Source organism: Malaclemys terrapin, chromosome 6 (genome assembly GCF_027887155.1).
Source record: "Malaclemys terrapin pileata isolate rMalTer1 chromosome 6, rMalTer1.hap1, whole genome shotgun sequence".
NCBI classification, from domain to species: domain Eukaryota; kingdom Metazoa; phylum Chordata; order Testudines; family Emydidae; genus Malaclemys; species Malaclemys terrapin.
Window position 1 is genome coordinate 105,313,726 of NC_071510.1, and position 21,951 is coordinate 105,335,676.

At 43.3% G+C, this 21,951-nt stretch overlaps 1 protein-coding gene across 1 annotated transcript in view; it reads left to right on the plus strand.

Annotated features, from left to right (window-relative positions):
• Positions 1 to 1,188: 1,188 nt before the first annotated feature.
• The window catches only part of OXCT1 (3-oxoacid CoA-transferase 1), a 128,537-nt gene continuing 107,774 nt past the window's right edge, over positions 1,189 to 21,951 (plus strand). Inside the window, exons 1-3 of the mRNA XM_054031401.1 lie at positions 1,189 to 1,702; positions 3,865 to 3,973; positions 10,185 to 10,275. Of these exons, the coding sequence (XP_053887376.1) occupies positions 1,595 to 1,702; positions 3,865 to 3,973; positions 10,185 to 10,275 (308 nt within the window). The 5' untranslated portion in view covers positions 1,189 to 1,594. The remainder of the gene's footprint in view (positions 1,703 to 3,864; positions 3,974 to 10,184; positions 10,276 to 21,951) is intronic.

Consider the following 21,951-nt stretch of genomic DNA (forward strand, 5'->3'; position numbering starts at 1 on the left):
ACATTGTTCAAAGTTTCAGATGAGAAATGTATGAGAACAGATGTCTCTCTTGAGGGATAATTCAAAGCTGCATCCCTTCTCTAGAATGTGGGCAGCAATTGTAACAGAAATAAATATTGCAATAGTAGTTATTTTAACATTCACTGTAGAAAACATGGCTTTTGTTTCATGTTCACCATTGTGTGGTTTGCTTTCAGTGTTTCATTTTGTGATTCTCTTCCTGAAGATGTTCTCTCTCCCCATTTGTTTTCTTAATTTTTTTTAAAGAGCTAAAAGCTAAAATATTAATAAGCACTATCTACCTAACATTAAGATAAGTGTTTGATATCAGTGCTGGGTGCAGCATGAGTAAGGCCGGTTGTTTGTCAGATTGTCATGGATGGTCATAGAATCTGAGAATATTGGATGCTAAAAATGAACCTGTGCAGAGTTCATCCATTGCAGAGGCAATAGCAAGGATGAGGAACTGCACAATGTGCAATCTGAACATATTCAGAAGTGAGGCTGAAGCAGAAATAGCTCACACAATCAGGTAATTCACTTCCAGTGGCAACTCCTGGCATCCTATTTCAAATGTCAAAGTAGCTCCCAGGCCACCATAGATTATTTTTAGAGAATCTGTAGTTATTAACAGTACTTTTAGGAAAAGAAAGGCATTGTCTTTTTTCCCCCCAATACCTCAGCAACATGGACACTTGTACATTGCTAGAAATCATCAGCTTACTCCGAAATATTACCAGTAGGTCTCTTAGGGCCAGATCTAGCCATCATTTATGCACATGAGTAATTCCAGTGAATTTAGGGGGACTTCCTGCAGGAATAAAGTTATTAGAGAACTGTTTGCAGAATTGGGGCCTTTCTCCTTAGAGCTTTTCTATCGTTTGGAATTCTGTCAGGTCACCCAGTCACCCTCTCCTTGCCAATGCTGAGTGTTTGGGACACAACAGCCGGCTCTGTAGGGCCAGGAAAGGAAACTGGCCACTGATTAGACCTAGTTCTGAAGGTCAGATAATCCCTTGTGGGCTAGGGGCCCTAGGCTGCCCCTCAGTAAAGTAAGATTTCATAGGAGAGCAGGATCAGGGGAGCTGCTGGGCGGGAGGGGGGCCAGTTCTATGCCCCTTTGGCTTCAGCTGTCATCATGTAATTACATCGCCCATGGGACGGCTTTAACCCCGCGCTGCTCCCGACTTCAGTGCCGGGCTGCGGGTTTGCTCCTGCAGCGCGTTTCAGAGCCCGGGAAGGGAGGCTGGGTGCCCCGCGCCCTACCGGCCCTGCCCAGGCTGGTGGGTGCTGGGCTGAGCCCCTTCCCCCCAGCACACACCGCTCAGGGCGCCCCCGATCCCCCCCCACCCCCAGCTGCTCGCGCCTCCACCGCAAGGGTTACAAGCAAGACGTCAAGGGCAGCCAGCGCCGAGCCCCTGCCCCACCCGCTCCCATGTGATTACAACGCCCGCTGCAGCCGCCTCGCGTTCCCGTCCTGCACTGGCTGGGCAGTGCTGCCTCCACCCCCGCGTACTCTGCTCGGCCGAGGGCAGCTCCCTGCCGCTCCCCCGGCGTCCGGACTCTCCCGCCCCGCGCGCTGCGAAGCCCGAAGATGGCGGCGTATAAACTCCTCTGCAGGCTGAGCCCCGGCATCTCCCCTCCCGCCGCTCGGGGGGCCCGCAGGGGGAGCGCCCCGGCGCTGCTGGCAGCCCAAGCCAAGGTAAGCGGGGGGGCGCAGAGAGAGTTTCCCCCGGTTCGGAGCGAGTCCCGGTTGTGCTGGCTTCCCACAGCGCGTCCCGTTGACGAGCCCTGCAGCGACCTTGTGAATTGCCTTAATCGATGGCCTGTTTCCCCGCTTTGCGCCTCGCTGCATACCCGCGGGCCCCGCGCCGCCGCCTCCCTGCCCCTGGCTACACTGTCGCTGCTGTCAGATTCGGCTACAAAATGGCACGTTTCGTCTCCGCCCGGCGTGGAAAGGGGATCTGGAGAGTCCTTCAGCACATCCCGACGGCGGCGTGTGGGGTTGACCTTGGGGAGGGAAATAACTGACTTTAGGATCCTGCCCTCTTTATTCTTCATAGCCAGAATTCAGGCCTTCCCGTTTCTTTATCAGAGCCGTTCGTGCGTTAATTGGGTGCCTGCTTTGGTGTGTAATGTGCACAATGACAACGATTTATAAGATCCGCTTTGGAAGATGCAGAGGCCTCCCTCCAGCTGGGTCTTTGTACTGGACCAGAAAAGAACGGAAAAACCACGGAGTCATCAGGGTGTTATGATTTGCTGATAATGAGCTAGTTGTTCAGGACTTGCGCTGTTGTCTTTGGATAAGACAAGAAGTGACTTTTAATACACCTGTGAACACATTCTTGGAGATTTCCTCAGCCCCAGAATGGCCTGTTCTGCTGTCAGAGGCTTCTTACTAAGCAGTATAGATGAAAACACCAGTCTCTTTATATTGCTAGCTAAAATGTATTAACGGGAAAATGAACTACTTTCACCGTGCCCTTTGGTGGCTTTTAAATTACTCATAAATGGTGTGCCTCACACAACAGGACATGAAGGCTGGGGTCTGGTCTTGGGGTCAGTTAGAAAAGTAAAAGGGCAATAAAGTTTCTGGGGCTAGAATTCTAGATCTAGAATTCCATCTCCTGCAAGCTTGAAACTCGGATTTGGAGCTTTGCATGTAGTGACCTTGCAGGATGTGGCCTGTAGTTCATACTTTGAAATCTTTTTTTTTTCAACGTTTGGAATATTGATGAATTTGTAAGATTCATTCAATTTAAAATATGCTATTAATTGTATTGCTTCAACATTTTCACAGGTGGGGGTGGTTGACCTATAATCTTACCCCACATGGTTGTGTACAGTGCAAACAACAGATGATGATTCTGTGTAACAAATCACAAATGGCAATTAACAACTGAAAACATAGTTAATTTCACCTTGACAAGGCTTCCTAAGCTAAGGCTTTATATTCACATATTTATATATCTCCTTTTATATAAGTGTGTGTGTGTGTGTACACACCCACCAAATAATATCGGTGAAGTGAGAAGCATATTCCCGCTGTACTATTTAGAGCTGCAACCCCATAATTAATTTTAGTGCCAGACATTTTAAAATCAGTACATTGGGTTAAGTGAGTTGCATTTACAATCTGTTATTGGAAGAAATGAACAAATACTGATATTTAACTCTGGACATATTTATAAAATACACTGACCTCTGTAGACAAGTTACATTACAAACATTGAATCTATCTCCCCTTGTAAGTATTCTCACACTTCTTATCAAACTGTCTGTACTGGGCTATCTTGATTATCACTTCAAAAGTTTTTTTTCTCTTAATTAATTGGCCTCTGAGAGTTGGTAAGACAACTCCCACCTGTTTATGCTCTCTGTATGTGTGTATATATATCTCCTCAATATATGTTCCATTCTATATGCATCCGAAGAAGTGGGCTGTAGTCCACGAAAGCTTATGCTCTAATAAATTTGTTAGTCTCTAAGGTGCCACAAGTACTCCTGTTCTTTCTGTAGACAAGATTATTTTATGAGACTATTTTTTTGTCTAAAGAGACACCTAAGTGGAATCAATATTGCATATAAACATAGTAGCATAATATATATGTCATGAACGCCAGGAGAAGCAGAGCAACCAGAGCTGATCTTTTGGAGGTCCAGGAAGGGCACTGGTTCGCAAAAAGGTGTTGGAACTCAATCCCCCTTCCCTCCAAACACTGAAAGACTTTGTGCTATTCAAACTCCAAACTTTGTAGATGCAGTCTCCCTCCTACACAGTTCATGGGATACTTCCCATCATAAAGCTGTAATACAAACTGTTTTGTTCATGCATGCTGATTTCCTTTAATGTTGTTCCAGATTTGTGGCTGCTATTTCTCTACCAGCAGTCATCGCAACACCAAATTCTATACTGATGCTGTGGAAGCAGTAAAAGACATACCTGATGGGGCAACTATACTTGTTGGTGGTAAGTATTAATTAACGAGAACCTCTCATCTTCTAAGTAGGACACTCTCAACTTGAATTTTTTAATTGACTAATTTAAAAAAGTGGTTAGAACACCTTTTAAATATCATGTACTGAGGAAAATATTTCTTTTTAATATAGCATTTCCTATTCTCCTATTGATGATTACAAGGGCCTTTTCAGTAAGTAAGAAACTGTCTGAGTCTTAGCAGAAAAATGTGGGGGGGAGGACACAGAAAACTCCCCCTCCCCAACTAACCATCAGCAACAGAAAACTTAGATGTTACTTAGGTGTGGAATGTTTTCAGGTGGATGGCCTTTTCAGGTCACTAGTATCCCTTTAAATGGTGAGACAAAAATTTGCAGTTTGGTAAAATTTAATATGGATTTTGGTGAAAAGTGGAAGATGGAAAAATTGGGGGCTGGGGAATGCAGAGCTCTTGCCATCTGTTTGGCACACATCTTCAAGCACCTCTGCAAGTGTCTCTATATAAATGAACTGGCTGATGGCACCAATTTAATACCCTATTTCATCTCTGCCCACTCTCCCAATAGAGCTTAACATGCTGATTTATCTCCCAGGCAGAAAGATGAGACATGCTAGCAGTGGGTGAGGAATGGGTGCTGACTGCCCCTGACATGGGGGAGCGGGAGAATGGGCGAGCTTGGTATGGGGGAGGGAGATGGAAGGCAAACCGAGCCTTTGACATGAGGTGGAAGGTGGGAATGGGGGCGCATACACATGGCATGGGGGAGTGAGGAGGAACACAGAACTCATAGCAAAGGGGAATGGGGAACCCTGTTATGGAAGAAGGAGATAAAGGGGGAATGATGGTGTACACAGATCCCTGATATAGCACAACCTGGGAATGGGGGCACACAGAATCGCTGGCAGATGGAGAGATTGGGGGACCCTGTTTGTGGGGAATGGAAAAATGAGGGTGCACACAAAGTCTCTGTCATTAGGGAGGGGGGTGGGGAGACTGAAGGAAGTCTCTGAAATAGAGGGGCATGGGAGGGTGGAACACAGGGAGCTTGTGCATGGAATGGAGGAATGCAAGGAGCCCCTTATTTGTGGTCTAAAGAAGCACCATAGAGTGTGGCCCCCTAGTTATATCATGCTTAATGAATATGGGTAACTTGGGACTCGAGCACCAAAGGCCATGTCTACATTAAAAATTTTGGTTGATGCAAGTTACATTGGCATAAAGCCATTGCAATTAGTACATCGCTTGTCTGAGTGCACATTTGGCTCCTGGCATCGGCACTGCATGTATTCACGGGGAGTGCTTGTGGGTAGGTATCCCAGGGTGCAGCCCATCACCCTCCAGCACACTGTCTTTCATGAAGTTTTGGCAATGCCTGGTAGGGCAGAAATGAGTTGCAACGGGGATGACTGGGAGCATAGGGTTAACTTCCCAGCGTGCAACTCTCCATCCCACAATGGCATCTATGTCCCTTAATTTTCAAGCCTTCTTTAAAATCCCATGAACCCGCATAATCCTCCTTGCTTTCTGCCATCTCAGTGCAGAACTGTGCAGTCTCCATGCTTCTGTCAGTTGTCATAACCGTCAACAGAAAGGGCTACTTTTCTATGGTTATGCAAGCATTGGTGGATCAGCAGGATGCTTCACCAACATCAGTGTTGACTGGTCAGGGAAGGTGCATGATGTTTGCATGGACACAGCACTGTTCAGAAAGCTGCAAACAGGGACTTATTTTCCCGATAGGTGATTACAATTGGTGGTGATGAAATGCCAATAGTGACCCTGGGGAATCCAGCCTGTCCTGGCTCCCCACACTTATGAAGCTGTTCGCTGGCCACCTCCACTGTACCAAGGAAAGATTCAATTACAGGCTCAGCAGGTGCAGAATGACAGTTGAATGTACTTTTGGTAGATGCAAGGGATGCTGGTGTTTACTCACAAGAATGGATTTCAGTGTGTGTGTGTGTGTGTGTGTGGGGGGGGGGGATATCCTAATAGTTAAAGCTGCCTGTTGTGTCCTGCGTAATATCTGTGAAGCAAAGGAGGGGGGGGGGGGGAATTGCTGCCGGGGTGGAGGTGGAGTGACTGTCTGCTGAGTTTGAACAGCCAGACACAAGAGCTATTAGAAGAGCTCAGCACCGAGCTATCTGGCTCAGGGAGGATTTGAGAGTACTCTAACAGTTAAGGCTCAGTAATGCATTGTGATGGACTGTGCTCTACCTGGCCCTGCAGTTTCGGGGCCTGTTAGGAATTGTGGGTGCTTGGCACATATCTATGAATATAACACTGCCAATGCACCTGTTCATTCTGTGGTGCTTCCTGTATATTTCATTATTACACTGTCACTGATCCTATGAGTTGGTCACACCGCACAGTAGCAAGTATGTAGGTGTTTTCAGAGTAAAGATGAATTATTTCCCAAGTAATAAAATTTTATTCAGTAACAAAGTCAGTGCAAAGAAAAATCTCTGCAATTTAAAATCAAATACATTTAAAACTCAATAAATTAATGCACCAGAAGTTAAAAAGGGAAAGAACATTCATATCTATTTTACCTACACATACTGACCTGTGAATGCCACAGTTGCTGCATGTGAAGCTGTAGTTGTCCATAATGTTCCCGGGTGGAGTGGCAAGGGTTGAGATGCAGCCCCTGATGCCGTGTGAAATATTGAGGGGCTGGTATAGGGAAGTGCTGTAATGGAGTTGTCTGTGGACTGCAAAGGGAGGCAAGCCTGTGATATTGAACTTGTAGGCTCACAAGAGTTTGCAGAATCTGTATATGCCACTCACATCTGCTCTTTCTTTCTCCAGGCTGTCTGCACTGTTCACCCTCCAGGTCCTTTGCTCATGGTCTGATGCAGCACTGGCTTGCAGGATCCCATTGAACATATTGTCCTGAATTGTCTTTTCTCCCCTCCTTATCTGGCTCAGGCATTCTGTGCATGTGCATGTGTGTGTATGTGGGGGGTACCCCACAATGCCGCAAAGGCAGAAGCTGCAGATTAAACACTGAGCTGCCTTTGTCAATATAGTTGCAATGGAAAGCGAAAGTTAAGATTTGGCACTTCCTTCTCTTGCCCCCCTAAAGTTTTAAGCAGGACGTGCTTATTTGCACTTCTGCTTCAGAGTGATTGTGCACAGTGCCACTCGCAGCACCAGCCATGGCCCTCCAAGGTGAGAGAAATGAGGAGGGAATTTCTTGGTTGCATGGAACTATGATTAGGGCAATGGCAATGAATACTGGCACCATTTCCACAGGTGGTGGTGATTTTTAGCTTGTATCTCACTTCTCAGGGTAATAAAGGCACAGAAAACACTGCTGCTGCTGGTATCCTAAAGCTGCCCAGGCCAATATGCTGCTAGCCTGTGCCTGCCAATGTTTATTGCTGAATGGCATGGGAAAGTGTCCTAAAACAGAGGAAGAAAAGGCTGCTATCCCTAGAAATCTTCAGGAGTGGACTGCAGAGTATCTCCATGAAGTTTTCATTGAGACCTCTCAGGAGGATTCAAAGGACATCCCTGTGTTCATAAACAAACTGTTCTCCGTGCCTCCTCACCCCAAACTGTACAGGGGAGTGAAAAGCAGATAAACAATTCTACTCCTCTTTATTGTACTGCTACCTCTTCTAGTATGAGTAAATTAATGAAAAATTGGTATCAGTGTCCTGTTAAATTGGGGGTGCCACCAGTATGTCATTGAAATACCATCACATGTTTACCCGAGGTTCCTTCCCCTGCAATGGGCTCACCTGTGCTTGACGGCTGGGATTGACTGAACTGTAGTGGAGTCTTAAATAGGTCCTGGCTTGCAAACGGGGAGTCCAGTTACGCCACGTCTTCCTCTTCCTCCTCCTCGCTGTTCATGCCAGAGGCCTGTGGCTTGGGCTCCTTGGAAGTATCCACAGTGGTGTGCAGGGTGGTGGTGAGGTGTCTGCCAAGTATGGCATGCAGCTCTTTGCAAAAGAGGCAGGTCTGCATCTCAGCAGTGGATTGACTGTTGGTCTTCTGATATGCCTGCCACAGTTCTTTGGCTTTCACGCAGCACTGCTGCTGATCACAGTTGCAAGCTTTCATGTGGTAAATAAGCACCCCGACTTTCACAATAAGCCAAAAATCAAGCTAATCCCACTTCAAAACAAGGCCAAAACAAGCCAACTCCAACACTCTGTGACTGGATCCCCCCCGGCGTGCAGTCTGGGAGTGTGGTGGGCCCGCTGTGCACCCCTGACTCTCCCCCTTCCCCCCCTTACCTCTGCTTGCCTCTTGCCCCTGCTTGCTGGGAGCCGATTTAAAAAAAAAAAAAAAGCCTACAAGCCAAAAACTAGCCAACAAGCAACTCACAAGCCAATTAAGCCAAAAACAAGCCCAATTTCTGTGTTTTGTTCCTCTCTTTCCCCCCACCCCCATGGGTTTGGCATGTCTGCTGCTGATCCCTGTTGTACTTCGTGTCCCACATCCCCTGTGTGATCTGCTTGTAATGTCCATGTTTCTATGGCTGGTCAATAGCTGTGCTTCCACAGCCTCTTCCCACAGGCCCAGGAGAGCCAGAATTTTCTGTCTTCTCCAAGCAGGAGCCCATCTGGAGTGTGTAGACAGCATGGGCAACTGGGCAGTTGAACTCAGCAATGGAGAGCTGCTAGGTGTGCTCACCAAGCAAGACCGGAAAAGACATTTAAAAAATTTGTGTGGCTTTAAAGGGGAGGGAGGCCTTCCAGTCTCTGACCCCTGGGCAGTGGAGTTAAAATTGTGACCAGAGCAGTCAGTATCAGGCATTGTGGGACAGCTGCTGGTGGACTGTTAGTGTCAACAGAAGTAACCAGTGTTTTTGCTCATGCTGCATCAACCTCAGTACATCGACTGTGGCTCAGTGCTGCTTGGGGAGCTGGTATTACTGTGTTGCCACAATGGGGCATTTACATCAGTGGGAGACGCATTTAAAAGTAGACACATGCACAAATAGATTGATGCAAGGCATCTTGCGTCAACCTAACTTGGTAATGTAGACCAGGCCTGAGTCACTAAGGTGCTTAGGAAAAACTTTTACCCACACACATGCACACACCCACAAAAACTTTGAAATTCCCTAATGGAAAAATGCTGCAAAGACTGATTTAGGTTATATTTCTGCTACAGTTTCCTTTTATTGGCCAATTGGTAACACTTTTTATATCTACATTGTAAAAGTGTCCTGTATGTCTCCTATTCAGAAGTTAAAATTTGTAATTTTTACTGTGAAATATCAATATGGTTTGTAAACAGAAAGCTGGATTTTTTTTAAAGATATCATGTAATCACATTTTTAAATGTATCATATGGGCTCTCTTGATAGTTATCACAAATTCATAACGGTAAGGCTGAAGGGAAATACACACTTAGTGCAGAGGTTTTTTTATTTACATGAGGAAGTATTCGTTTTTGATCCAAACAAAGAACATAATTCTTGTCTTGCAGAGTTTATAATAAAAAACACATGGGTCCTATACAAATATACAAGTGTCTAAATACAATGATGGGTAGTTGCCATCTAGCAAATACAGAAGAGCACGTGCTCTTCTTATTTGGAATGTTTTATGGAGTAGTTGGGTTTTTACAAGTTGCTGGTGGGGGGTTTTAAGGCAAAAGAGGAGCTGCCCCAGGCCTATGGGGCTGCATGGGGCTCTCTGTGTTCTCACAAAGATGAGAATACAGAAAGAGAGAACTCTAATCACAGTTACTCTAGTTCTACAGTTTGGTAGCAGAGATCTGAATTAGAGTCTTCAGGACTGAAGCTGAACTGGATTGAAGTAGGGAGAGTATATCAGAGGAAATGAAGGCAGAGATGTAGCTGGAGGCAAACTATGGATTGTGCGAAACTGAAGAGAAGAAGCTTAAACTTAATATTGCAGAAGCGGGGAAGCCACAGTAGAAGTCCAGTATGGAGATAAATATAGCCAACATAATGGGAAGGGAAGATGACTTTTGGATGGACTGAAAGGAAAGGAGATTGTACCCTCCCAAACCAACATTCATAGTAATGGCAATAGCGTGATTAAAGTCCTATTCCCTATTCTGAGAAACATTTTCTCCAAGTGTTGAACTGCCTATTCATCTATAACCAGATTATTCTCTTCTGTGCAGAATGTATGTGGTTTTTATCATCTGCTGCACAGATTTATTTCTTATGATGAAATTGTTCCCTCTAGAATGTTTGTTACATTCTTTGTTTATATTTGTTTTACATAGGTTTTGGATTGTGTGGAATTCCAGAGAACCTCATAGGAGGCTTACTGAAGACTGGAGTAAAAGGGATAACTGCAGTCAGTAACAATGCAGGGTAGGTGTTCATACACCCTTGGAATATTGTATATAAAGAATTAATAAACCTGCTTACATAAATTATATTTTAACAGAGCTATGATAAGTCTTCCATTGGAAATGAGGTTATATTTTCCCTAGGAAGAGCCATCCTTGTGACTTGACATTCTATGGCCAAAATTATCCCAAAAGGGTGATGCGAGGTGCATGTGCTTTGAGCTGCCAAGATCTTGTTATGATTTGGACAAATTCCCATGGCTGCTCATTAAGCTATTTTTGGAACAGTTATTTGGGCATGACTATAGAAGTACAGTAGACTTTCAAGCTTTGTCATCGAGAGCTGTTGTCACTGCTGTGGCACATGGTGAGTTATTTATTCTGTTGAATGCCACCACAAAACCTGGTTCTACATATTTCGGCTAAACTGTTTTAAAAGCCATGATTTCAACTCTATTTCCTTTTTTAAGTCGTAGGGAATTTTTGAACATTCCGTTTGTTACTCACATAGTAACTTTGTTACAACAAAAGACTGCAGAAGGGATTCTCCTCAGTGAGTTTTGGGGTATGTCTACACTGCAATAAAAACCTACAGCACCAAGTCTCAGAGGCCAGGTCAGCTGACTTGGTCTTGGGCTGTGGGTCTAAAAATTGCAGTGTTGACTTTTGGGCTGGGGCTGAAGCCTGGGCAATGAGACCCTCCCCCTCACAGTGTATCAGAGCTGGGTTCCAGCCCAAGCCCAAACATTAACAATGCAGTTTTGTAGTTCCACAACCTGAGACCCGCAAGCCAGAGCTAGCTGACCCAGGCCAGCTGCAATCATGCTGTGGGTCTCTTATGGCAATGTAGACATCCTTGTGTGTCTTCTTACATGAATTTCTTAACTGTTAAGCATTTTTTTAAGTGGGAAGAGAGACTGACTCCTGAGTATGGATATTATCCCTCAGCCTTTGCATAATTTATCTTGTGTATTTTTAGAACTCTTTGATTTCCAGAGCATTTAGTAATCTTCGTATATAGAACTAATTTCACCCACTGAAGTGTATCTACTTCTAGGGTGGAACATAATAGCTATTTAACAGTGCATGGCAATACTGTTAGGATAGAGAGTGAAACTGCAGGGAGGATGCTGATGTGCAGAGTATATTTAATTATATTTGAATTTGCCCAGCCCATTGGGGCTAGCACCCCATCTCCTTTGCAATATCTCAAGGGATGGTTAGTAACCAAAAGTGGTGATAACTTTTGTTTAATAACTCATCTGATAAAATGACACTGTCAGCAACTTAGGCCTGGTCTACACGAGGGGGAATCGATCTAAGTTAAGCAACTTCAGCTACATGAATAAGGTAGCTGAAGTTGACTTACTTAGATCTACTCACTGCGGTGTGTCGACTGCTGCCACTCCCCCATTGACATTGCCTATGCCTCTCGCGGCTGTCGAGTACAGGAGTCGACAGGAGACCGCTCGGGGGTCGATATCGACCCCTGCTGGATCGATCGCTGCCCGCCAATCCGGCGGGTAGTATAGACATACCCATAGTAACTCTGAAGAACAATGTTTTGTTATTGACTTAGAGGGAAGAATGTGAAATCATGAATGCATCTTCTTGTAGCATTTATGCTTTCTCCTGGGAGTTTTCCCAGGACTTGCTGACTTGACCTAAACTTCCTTTTCTTGTGAAATCTGTGATCGCAGTCCAAGGTGCTATGTTTACAGGTCATTATTGTAGTGTAGGCTTGTTTCTTAAATCCCCTGTTTCACCATTTTCCCACCCCCCACACCTCTTTTTTGGCACAGTGTCGCTTGTAATGTCAAGCAAACAAAGTAATGCCAGTGTGCTATCATTTTTGCAGACTTGTACTTACTTTGTTTCTTCTATACTCTGAATTCACGTCAAGGCAATGACAAAATATTACATTGTTTCAGTAGAATTGGATTAATATTGGTGGTTCTTATGGACCATTTCCTTGGAAAGGAAGTTTGTGGGACCCTATCTACACCTTCCAAGGGAAGGGTGATGATGAATCAGGGACCTTGCATCTTGTTGGTTGGGGGCAGTGAGAGAACCTAGGAGTGTAGTTAGAAAAGATGACCTGAAATGTCCTTTCCCCTGCAGGTTGGTTCTTAACATTATTTTACCAGAGGGGGTTAATGTGAGTTAAGAACAGAATGTCATTCTAAGTATTTTCCGCACCGCAGTGCAGACATTAGCATATTAAAAATAAATAAAAAGCTGTTTGAAAAGTGACTGTCCTCTTCCAGTAAGGTTTCCTGTTACAAAAGGTTCAGAATATTAATGTATAACACTTGAGTTCTCATTTAACAAAATTTTAGCCAGTTTTAAAAAAATCTATCATCTGAGTGAAAATACAAGATGAAGTTGGATGCTTCCTTGAGTTAAAATACATAATGAAGCTGGGTGCAACTTGATAGTGTGAAAGACCAGATCCAGGCTTTTACTCTTTAACTTTCTTTCCTCTAATTTTACAAGTGCAGCTTAAACATTAACAAAATTTCTTTTAATCTGCTGCTCTATTGACAGTGTAACTGGATGATAAGATAATGCTGATCCATTCATCATTAAAACACTTTTAGCCTCTATCATTGCCATATTTGAGTGAGATTGTTGAAAGCGTGACATCATAAACTGAAAGTACTTTTCTTCACAACAAAACACCTGTTAGTATCTGTCTTCACATTTTTACATTTATTCTGACATAGGTAATTTCAGAATACTGCCGTTCCTTTTTAGCAATGAGTATGAGAATTCGTAAATGTTTAGGAGACACTGTGTAGTTTAGCCTAATTTGACAGAGTCCATTGCACTTCTGTTTCCTCAGAAAGTTTCCTGCTTCTGATATAAGGTCGTTTGGCTCTTGATGGAACCTTTGCAAATATCTTTCACCTTTCCACCCTCCTGTTTAATCCTGTTATGCTTCTCTCCATTGCCCTGTCATCCCGCTCCTCTTCCTTTCCCTTCTTTGAAAGATGCCTCCAGACTGACATTTTATTAACTTTATGTATTCTTTGCTTTTAATGAAAGGTGATATATGTTTTTGAGTATAGAGATTGGGTCTGTGTATAAATGTCCATGCTTCTTGTTGGGTTGAAATCCATCACTTAATGTTACTTTCATATGTTGTTTGGACCACATCATACCCTCAGTTGCACCTGTGCAACTTCACAGATTTGGTTTAGATTGATTTGCTTAGAAGGAATTGAGGTAGAATTTGGCTCTGTGGGCCAAATGCCAGTTTCCATGGGATGAAGCAAAGAAAGGGAAATGAGGCCTGAAACCATTTAAAGGAGAGGAGAGGGATAGCTCTATCGTATGCTTCCTCACCTGCCATTCCCAGATGAGCAGAACATCATCATCATAGCTGAATAATTGATTTTTTGCTGTGGGGTGGAACTGAGGAGGAGCCATTTTGTTCCATGCCCCCAGGGGAGTTCTAGTAAGGAGTTAATTGAGCTCCAAACAACATTCACTCTCCTTTGTAACTTCTGCTGGTTGGAGTCCTGGAAAGAGCTTGGCTGTCAATGGGAACCCAGGACCATATTCAGCTCCCATTGAAACCAGGCTTTCCACTGACACTAATGGGAGTCAGATAGGGTCCCTAGAGAGCAGTGTGATGGGGCATGCTTTCCTTAGGAATGCCCAGAAATCCATGATGCTGCAGATTCTTGGGCTCTGAATGGTTGGAAGGCTGTGTCTCCGTCCCGATCTGTAGGGCTACAAACAGCCATTATCCCTGAAGGAAGAATGCAGCTGTAATCCCATAACACTCCTTGCCAAGATCATAAAACATTTTCCCTTTTTCTGTAGGACATGAGCGTGTAACCCTGTGTACTTTATTTAAATGGGCTGTGTCTGTTTTAAGACAAAGATATAATTGATCAAATTTGAATGACTGCATATTGAAAGACTTGCATTCAGGATGAATTTTAGGCTTGTGATCCTCCACCTATGGTGCATATTACATCTGAGGAAGGTGAACATTGAAAACAATTATTATTACACATGCACTAGCTTGTTTTGACTCCAGTATTAATAGTAAGCCATGCCTACTTTTAATATTTTTTTTCTAATAGTACCATAGGCCATTTGCATAAAAATGCTTCCTGAAATCCTAAGGAAAAGGCTATCAACACAGGACAGCTAATTTTCAAAGTATGTCAGTATTTAGCCACACCAAACCTTGACAACGTCCTTTCACTGAAACAAGAGGGATCTCTTCCAACTAATGAGACTGCTGACCACTATTCACTGATATAAATGTGGAGAAAGTTAAACATTTCAGCCAGCCAAGCCATCACATTAGAAAACTTTTGTGAATGTGTAGGTCTATTAAAAGAAGTACATTGTCTGATCCTTTGAACTATTTGGGAGACCCCCGGGCTATAATTCTGTAATCATTTAAGCAACAGTGTAATGTTTACTCATAGGAGTAAAGTTACTTTTGTCCTGAAGTGTCTGCAGACCCTCACTCCAGTCCCTGTTTTTCATTAATTGTGCCCCAGAATTACTTGGGATATGGGTCCGGTAGCCCCTCCCTTTAGGCTGGCAGTAGAAGCCTTTAGCCCATGCATGCCTGGATTTTCAGTAGGTGAAGAGTCTGCAGAACTGAAGCCTATGTTAACACAGAATACCAAGCAATTATCCTCCTAGAGCACGGTCATCCGCCTGTAATTGCAGCTACTCTTGAACTCTATAGAGTTTTAATTCAGTCTAATCTTTTTATAGGTTTTGGAATGATTCTATAAAATTATATAGCAGGGATATACTCCTAAATACCATATGAAGGTTTAAAAAAAAAAAACATACAGCCAGTTTAATTTCTTCTTTTCATAATGCCAGTTTCATAAAGGGTCTGTTTCTGCTACCCTTACTCAGTTTGAGGAGTTCTGTTCATTTCAACAATTAATTTCAGTGGTTTTACTTGTGACATAAGGAACTACTTAAAATCAGGACTGCAGATCTAGGCCTAAAATGACTAAGTCATTGTGACGCATATGGTGGAAAAGGAAAAGTGGAAAAAATAATTTTAGTTAAACCAAGTCACAGGATCAAGGTCTCCTTGATATCTCTGTGCCTTCTCAGTGGGCCAAATTCATGCCTGTTGTAACTCCACTGAAATCATCAGTTATACCAGGGAGAAATGTAGCCCGATGACCAACATCACAAACCATTTTTTTCCTGACATTAGTTTCCATTGGTGGCACTTAAATATACATTATCTTATTTTCAAGGACATGATTCTGGGTTCTGGAAGTTCTATTGTATTATTTATAGTGAAATATTATTGAAGACTTCTAGCTTACTACTTAAACTTCCTAATCCCCGGAGATGATCTTCTAAAAAGAGATTGGTGGCATACTGTCAGATTACCACTGATTCAAACTGTCTGCTTAAAGGCATGACCAACCTGTTACCCGCACTGCATTCCATCATTTGTGTGCTTTCTGAAGGAATCCCTTTGATTTTGGAGGTAAACTCGCTCTAGTATGTTGAACCGTGCCACTGTGGTAAGCATTTGACCTGCTTGTTATAACAGCAGGCTTGGGACTGAATGAAGTAGACAAAAATGCTACAGAAGTGGGAAAAGGTTATTGAATGTAATGGGGAAGTATTTATTACGGTTTTAATTACTGTTGCTGAGAGCCAAGGTAGATAAGCCATCTGTTACTATGTTGCATTCTAATTTAGATTCCAAGCTTCTTTGGTCTGGGACTGTGTTTACAATTGTACTTTATACAACACCAAACACAGTGTCGGCTCTTGACAAATAACTAATTTATAGTGGACTGAAAACATTAGTAATATACATTACATTATGTTTACTAAAATAGATTGTGCTTTTCCTATTTTATCTGCCATGTAGCTTCTATGGATGCATGGGACCTGAAGCTAAAAATCATTGGTAAAAAAAAAAAAAAAAGTTAATGCAGAGTTACTGTTGCTCGGTGGTATGTTGTCCTATTGCAGAATGTTGTTGAGTTGAACAAAACTCAAACTTCTGAAAACCAGGAAAGAAACAGTTAATGTTGCCTATGCAGCCTTGTCTCTGTCCTCTCCCAGCAATACACCAATACAGGGTCATACCTTGACTCTGCCAACACACAGTTGCTGAAATATACAAGCTCTTCACATCTTTCTACAACCAGTTCATTCTTACCCAGAGGATTCCATCTAACAATACTGATGGACAAAGAGGTAGGGAGGTGATTACTCATGTTGTCTTCCCTCTATTTCCCTGGAGTTGGCAGTAGCTTCTGTCCAGTCGATGAACCCTGTCTCTGAGAAACAGTGAAGTGTCGGAGCTTACAATGTTTGTGCCAGACTGTGTACATTTTCTGGTCAACCATGAACCCTCCACTTTCCCAATTAATGTTTTTCCAGCACTTAACAGCTTTCATATTGACTTCGCAGCAATTATACAGATGCTCAGCCAAATCAGAGAAAACTATCACACCTCCTGGATACAAATCTCTTACACCCTCCAAATCAGCTCTCACACATTGTATGAGGTGCACACCAGGTTTAAGGCCCAGATCATTTCCGCCTAGTGAATCACCACATCCTCAAACATGATGCCATTGCAGGCCACCTCTCTCCACCCAGATCGGCTGGTAGCCTGCAATCCCCATGTCAAGTGTACTGCTTGCTGTCCTGCAAACTTCTGCAACCTTGTGATCCAGGAATCGCCCAGAATCCACCTGTTGGCAACCCTTGCAGCGTGCACATTTCTTTGCCCTCAGCAGCCAAGGTACCTGTGCTGTCAGTTCCAGGGAAGAGGGATAGCTCAGTGGTTTGAGCATTGGCCTGCTAAACCCAGGGTTGTGAGTTCAGTCCTTGAGGGGGCCACTTAGGGATCTGGGGCAAAAATCAGTACTTGGTCCTGCTAGTGAAGGCAGGGGGCTGGACTTGATGACCTTTCAGGGTCCTGTCCAGTTCTATGAGATAAGTATATCTATCTATATATTTTAAATCTTTGCACTGTGTCTTTGGACACACCACATTAATTTTCCCCGAGAGCACAAAGTAGCCACTGCCCTCTGCCCCCTCCCTCCAGCCCCCTGTAATCTTTCCAGACTATGCATCTGTGCAAGCGTAGAAGTGAACATGTTCCTAAATACGGTTCCCAATTTGGGTACCCCAACGACCTTACCTTGAGGCACTCAAGCCATTTTCCCCCTACATCCCATGAATTGTTTGATCTCTAGTTCTGTGCAAAAGAACAAAACAAACTCCTAGAAACTTTTTTGAAAAATAGCTTTTTTTCCCCTTTTCTTTGGGACTTATATGTCCACAACCCTTAGCTCCAATGACCGCCTCCATTTGGGTCACTAGCCCTACCCTGCACCTCCTGAGAAACCAATCCCCCTGAGGCACACCAAATTTCAGAGGAATCTGACTAAGTAAGTATATCAATTTTAGAGGATTTATAGGAATCGGCCTTTAAAGAGAAATCATGATGCAACCTTAACTATAGTGGTGCTGCTGTGCCGCTAAAGTAAGAGACATGCCCTACCCCACCGAGCTCACAGTGAATTGGTGGACAGGCAGAGTTTGGTGCATTGGCAGGGCTGAGGGGTGTAGGGGAGTTAGGCTGTAGTGTTGGGTTGCTCCAGTAGAGCTGGGGGTGTAAGACAGTTGGGGGGCACTGGCAGAGCTAGGGAGTGCAATGCTTCCCTCACCTGAGCCCCCAACCCTTCACTCTTTCCCCATAACTCCTCTACCCCTATTCCTGCACTCCTCCAGCCCCTTTATTCCTCCTGGAAAGCATTCTCGTGTTTATTTTTCTCCAAATGTTTTGATTATATTCCCCCAAATAAAATTGCCACTTATCACTCGCAAATTGTAGCAACCACCAGTCACTCAGTCCAAAGCTCCATTTGTCTTAGGTGGGGGGTTGTCATGAACTTTTCTTTGTTAATTGAATGGTGAGTTCACAGCCATCAATCTCAATGAGATCTGTGGTTTCATCCAGTCATTAATACCTCTCCGTTTAACAGTACAAGGCAATGGAAAGAGACCATTTGGGAGGAGGGGAAGGGGACAGGACTGTAACTTAAGAACTTCTCAGTTAAATTTTGGATCATGAATGCTACCCCATGCCACCATGAGACCCATCAAATTTCAAAGCAGTCTGATTTACTGTTTGGTTTTTAGAGCATTAAAGCAGAGTCAAGTTTTAAAGCATATAAAATGATGGGAATGGAAGTCCTCTAGCCATTTTGTCTTGTATACCATTCTCAGTTTGGGTCCCCCAAAGACTTAGTGGGGGTCCTGCGCTGCCTTGGGTAAAACTCAACAGATTGAGACCATTTTTGACCCATATCACATCAGTAGTTTGATCTCTGGCTCTGTGTGCAAAAAGAACCAAAAACCAAACATCAACCCAGGAACTTTTTGAAAAATAGTAATTTTTTTTCAGGATTTATCTCTGCAACCCTTGCAGTTCCAAATGATCCCAAATTTGTGTGTCTAACCCTACCCTTCACCCTAGTGAGGCACACCAACTTTCATAGGAGTCTGTTTAAGCGTATTGATTTTAGAGGACTTAAAATTGTCGACCTTTAAACGGGAGTTGTGACCTTAGTTAACTGTAGTGGTCCTGTCAGGCCACTATAATTTGGGTCATATTTCCTGATGTGCCACAGACTTCCTCTGCGAAGTAACTTATCCAGTGTCCCAGATCCTTGTCTTAATTTCCTCATTATTATTTATTTATGGAAGTCCCACTGTGTGGTAGGTGCTTTCTGAACACACAAGGAGTGGAAACATGTTTGCCTGTTTTTAACATTTCAGAAATACTCCGTAAAACTGAGAGAACCCTTGCATCCAGTATGCCTCAGAAGTGTTGAGAGGCTTTAATTCATTCTGCTTCTACAGACACATAATTAGACAAAGAGTTTATAATTTAAATAGAGAAAATAACAGCTGAGGGAGGGGGAAAGGGCTGTGTCATGTTGAGTCTGATTTCTACTCTCTGTGTGTGTGTGTGTGTGTGTGTGTGTGTGTGTGTGTGTGAGAGAGAGAGAGAGAGAGAGAGAGAGAGTGTGAGTGAGACGAGGGTGCCGCTTCTGTGTCATGTATACAGATGTGTGTATGCATACCTAGACAGAATATATGAAGTTAACTACATTGCCTCTCCAAGAAGTGAAGTTACAAGCTAAACTTGCACTGCAGTGAGTTGCGTTAGGCAAACCTTGCTCTTAGTAGGTTGCCAAAATAATAATGGCAATAAATAAATCCATAAAATATCATCAGTTAAGTTGTTTTGGTCTATATGTTTTTAATTTGTAAGGTTCTTTATTATTACTGTTTATTATAGTTTACTGAGCTAACACTTTGTAAACTGTAACCCCAGAAGGAGACTGCACAACTCATGTTTCCAATTTTATCATAAGAGTTATTTCAGGATTCTGGAAGAACGCATTGTCCTAAGGTCACTAAAGTATGGAGCCATTAAGAAATCAAATACAGCATTGAGCAGCTTGACTTCCAGATTTTGACTCCAGATGACAAGTGGAAATACAGCAGTTGACCTAAGCTTAACTGTAGTACCGTATCAGTATATTGTCACTCTAACACCATGCAACATAAGTTAACCTTAGCCTTCAATCACTCTCATATTTCATTCACCAGGCCTTTGAAGTATGTTGCATATACTGCAGATTCAAACATGATTAGTACAGATTCAGCAAATATCTTCATCAGTAGGAGAATATGGTACACCTCTACCCCGATATAATGCGACCCGATATAACATGAATTCTGATATAACGCGGTAAAGCAGTGCTCCGGGGGGGGGGGGCGGGGCTGCGCACTCTGGTGGATCAAAGCAAGTTCGATATAACGCGGTTTCACCTATAACGCGGTAAGATTTTTTTGGCTCCTGAGGACAGCATTCTATTGGGGTGTATATGGAGGGACAAGAAATGAAAGAGGAGAATGAACCCCTTCATTTGTTGTAAGTAGATATGTTGAATAGTATTTCACAGTAGAGAGTAAAATGGGAGGAGGCTGACTGGCTTTCCTGCTAGCCTAAAGGCAAGGAAGCATAACTGTGGAACTTAGCACAAGTCTGAGCAACTTTAACCTTCTGAGTCTAAAAAAATGTGTTTTCAATACATTTCATAAGGTATTTTGTATACAAGTAAAGTACATAAGACTGGATTTCCCATTTATTTATTTAGTTCATTTCATTTCATAGAAGTAGTAGTAAGAGTGTGCACTTCCATGTGGGATTCTTTTCAGAGGGTTTGTCACTTGCCCTTTTCAAACTTCAAGAGCACTGTTTGCCTTTTATTGGTCACCCTCAGAAACAGGGTACTGGATTTGATGGTCCAGTGTCTTGATGGGCAAGTGTTCATAGGTGGCTAGTGACAATTGTTTAGTCTTAAGTGCCTAAATTCCTTTTCAAAATGAGATTTAGGCTCCTAAATCAGTTAGGCATTGCAACGCTGAGTGCAGCAACGCCTAAATAGCTTTAACAGTTTGGGCCTAAGAGTCTGATTCATTTCCCAATAAAATCAATGGGACTTCAGTGGGAGTTGGATTGAGCCCTGACTGCTTTTCCAGTTCTCGTGGCACCACCATAGCTGTCAGAGCATTTTACATTGCGGGCAGCAGCTTGCGTAGGCGTATCATGCCCCTTCTGTCCCATTACTATAGCTCTTTCCAAAATGTTTGAGGGAATTAGCTTGCCCTGCCCTCAGTCACCAGGTGCTGACATGACTTCTCTGCTCTTACTATATGTCAGGAGGAAGTCATATAGTGCTGAATTATGTTTCTGCTGGAAGCGTTAAGAAGAAATTTCCTATGACTGCCCCCTTCACCAAACAGAAAAAGGGGGAAGAGGAAGGAGAAAACAAGAAATGAATTGTCATAAAAAAAATTATAATAACAGCTCCCTCCAGCCACAAATCTGAGTGACCCAATATTTCAGGATGGAGGTTTAAATGGGAAAGCAAAACATAGAAGGTGTACATGAACAGACTTTGTGGCTATTGCATAGAAGGGGGTCTTTCAAGAAATTCAGTCACAGGGCAATTATAGGAAACCCTTGCCCAAGGGTTAGAATAAAGTATCCAAAGCTATCGGTGTGAGGGACCAAACAAAAACTACCATACAGTGAAAGCAAAATTTTATATTAACTGAAAATAGGAGTCCATGGCAATGTGACACATAATTAACAGCATCCGCTGTAAACTGACCAACTGAGGTATTATCCCTCTTGGCAACATCGCGAATGCTTAGTGTCCTGTGTATTGAGGAAATGGGGCTATATGACCTAGAATGCAAATGATCACCCCTTTTAAAAGAAATATAAACGGTTTTGGACATAAGGGAAAGAAACTACTTCAAAAATAATTAAACAGCTTGCGTGAAAATGAGACACTTTTAATGTGACTCAGCATCCCCATGACCTTCATGGCTGTGGGCTTTTGTTTGGCAAAGACTGTCCTGAGGTAAATGGAGAGCGGGAACGTGTGCACACTTTGATCCTGCAGCAAGAGATGTAAAAGCCTGCTTGATGATGATATGCTTCAGTAGCTGCTTCTGAGGCAGCCAGACCTGGGATTACAGCACTTGATTATATGAGGCAAAAATCTCACTAATCTCACTATTGATACCCGAAGAAACAGAACATGGTGGCCTTGGGTGATTGGATTGTGCACTCAGG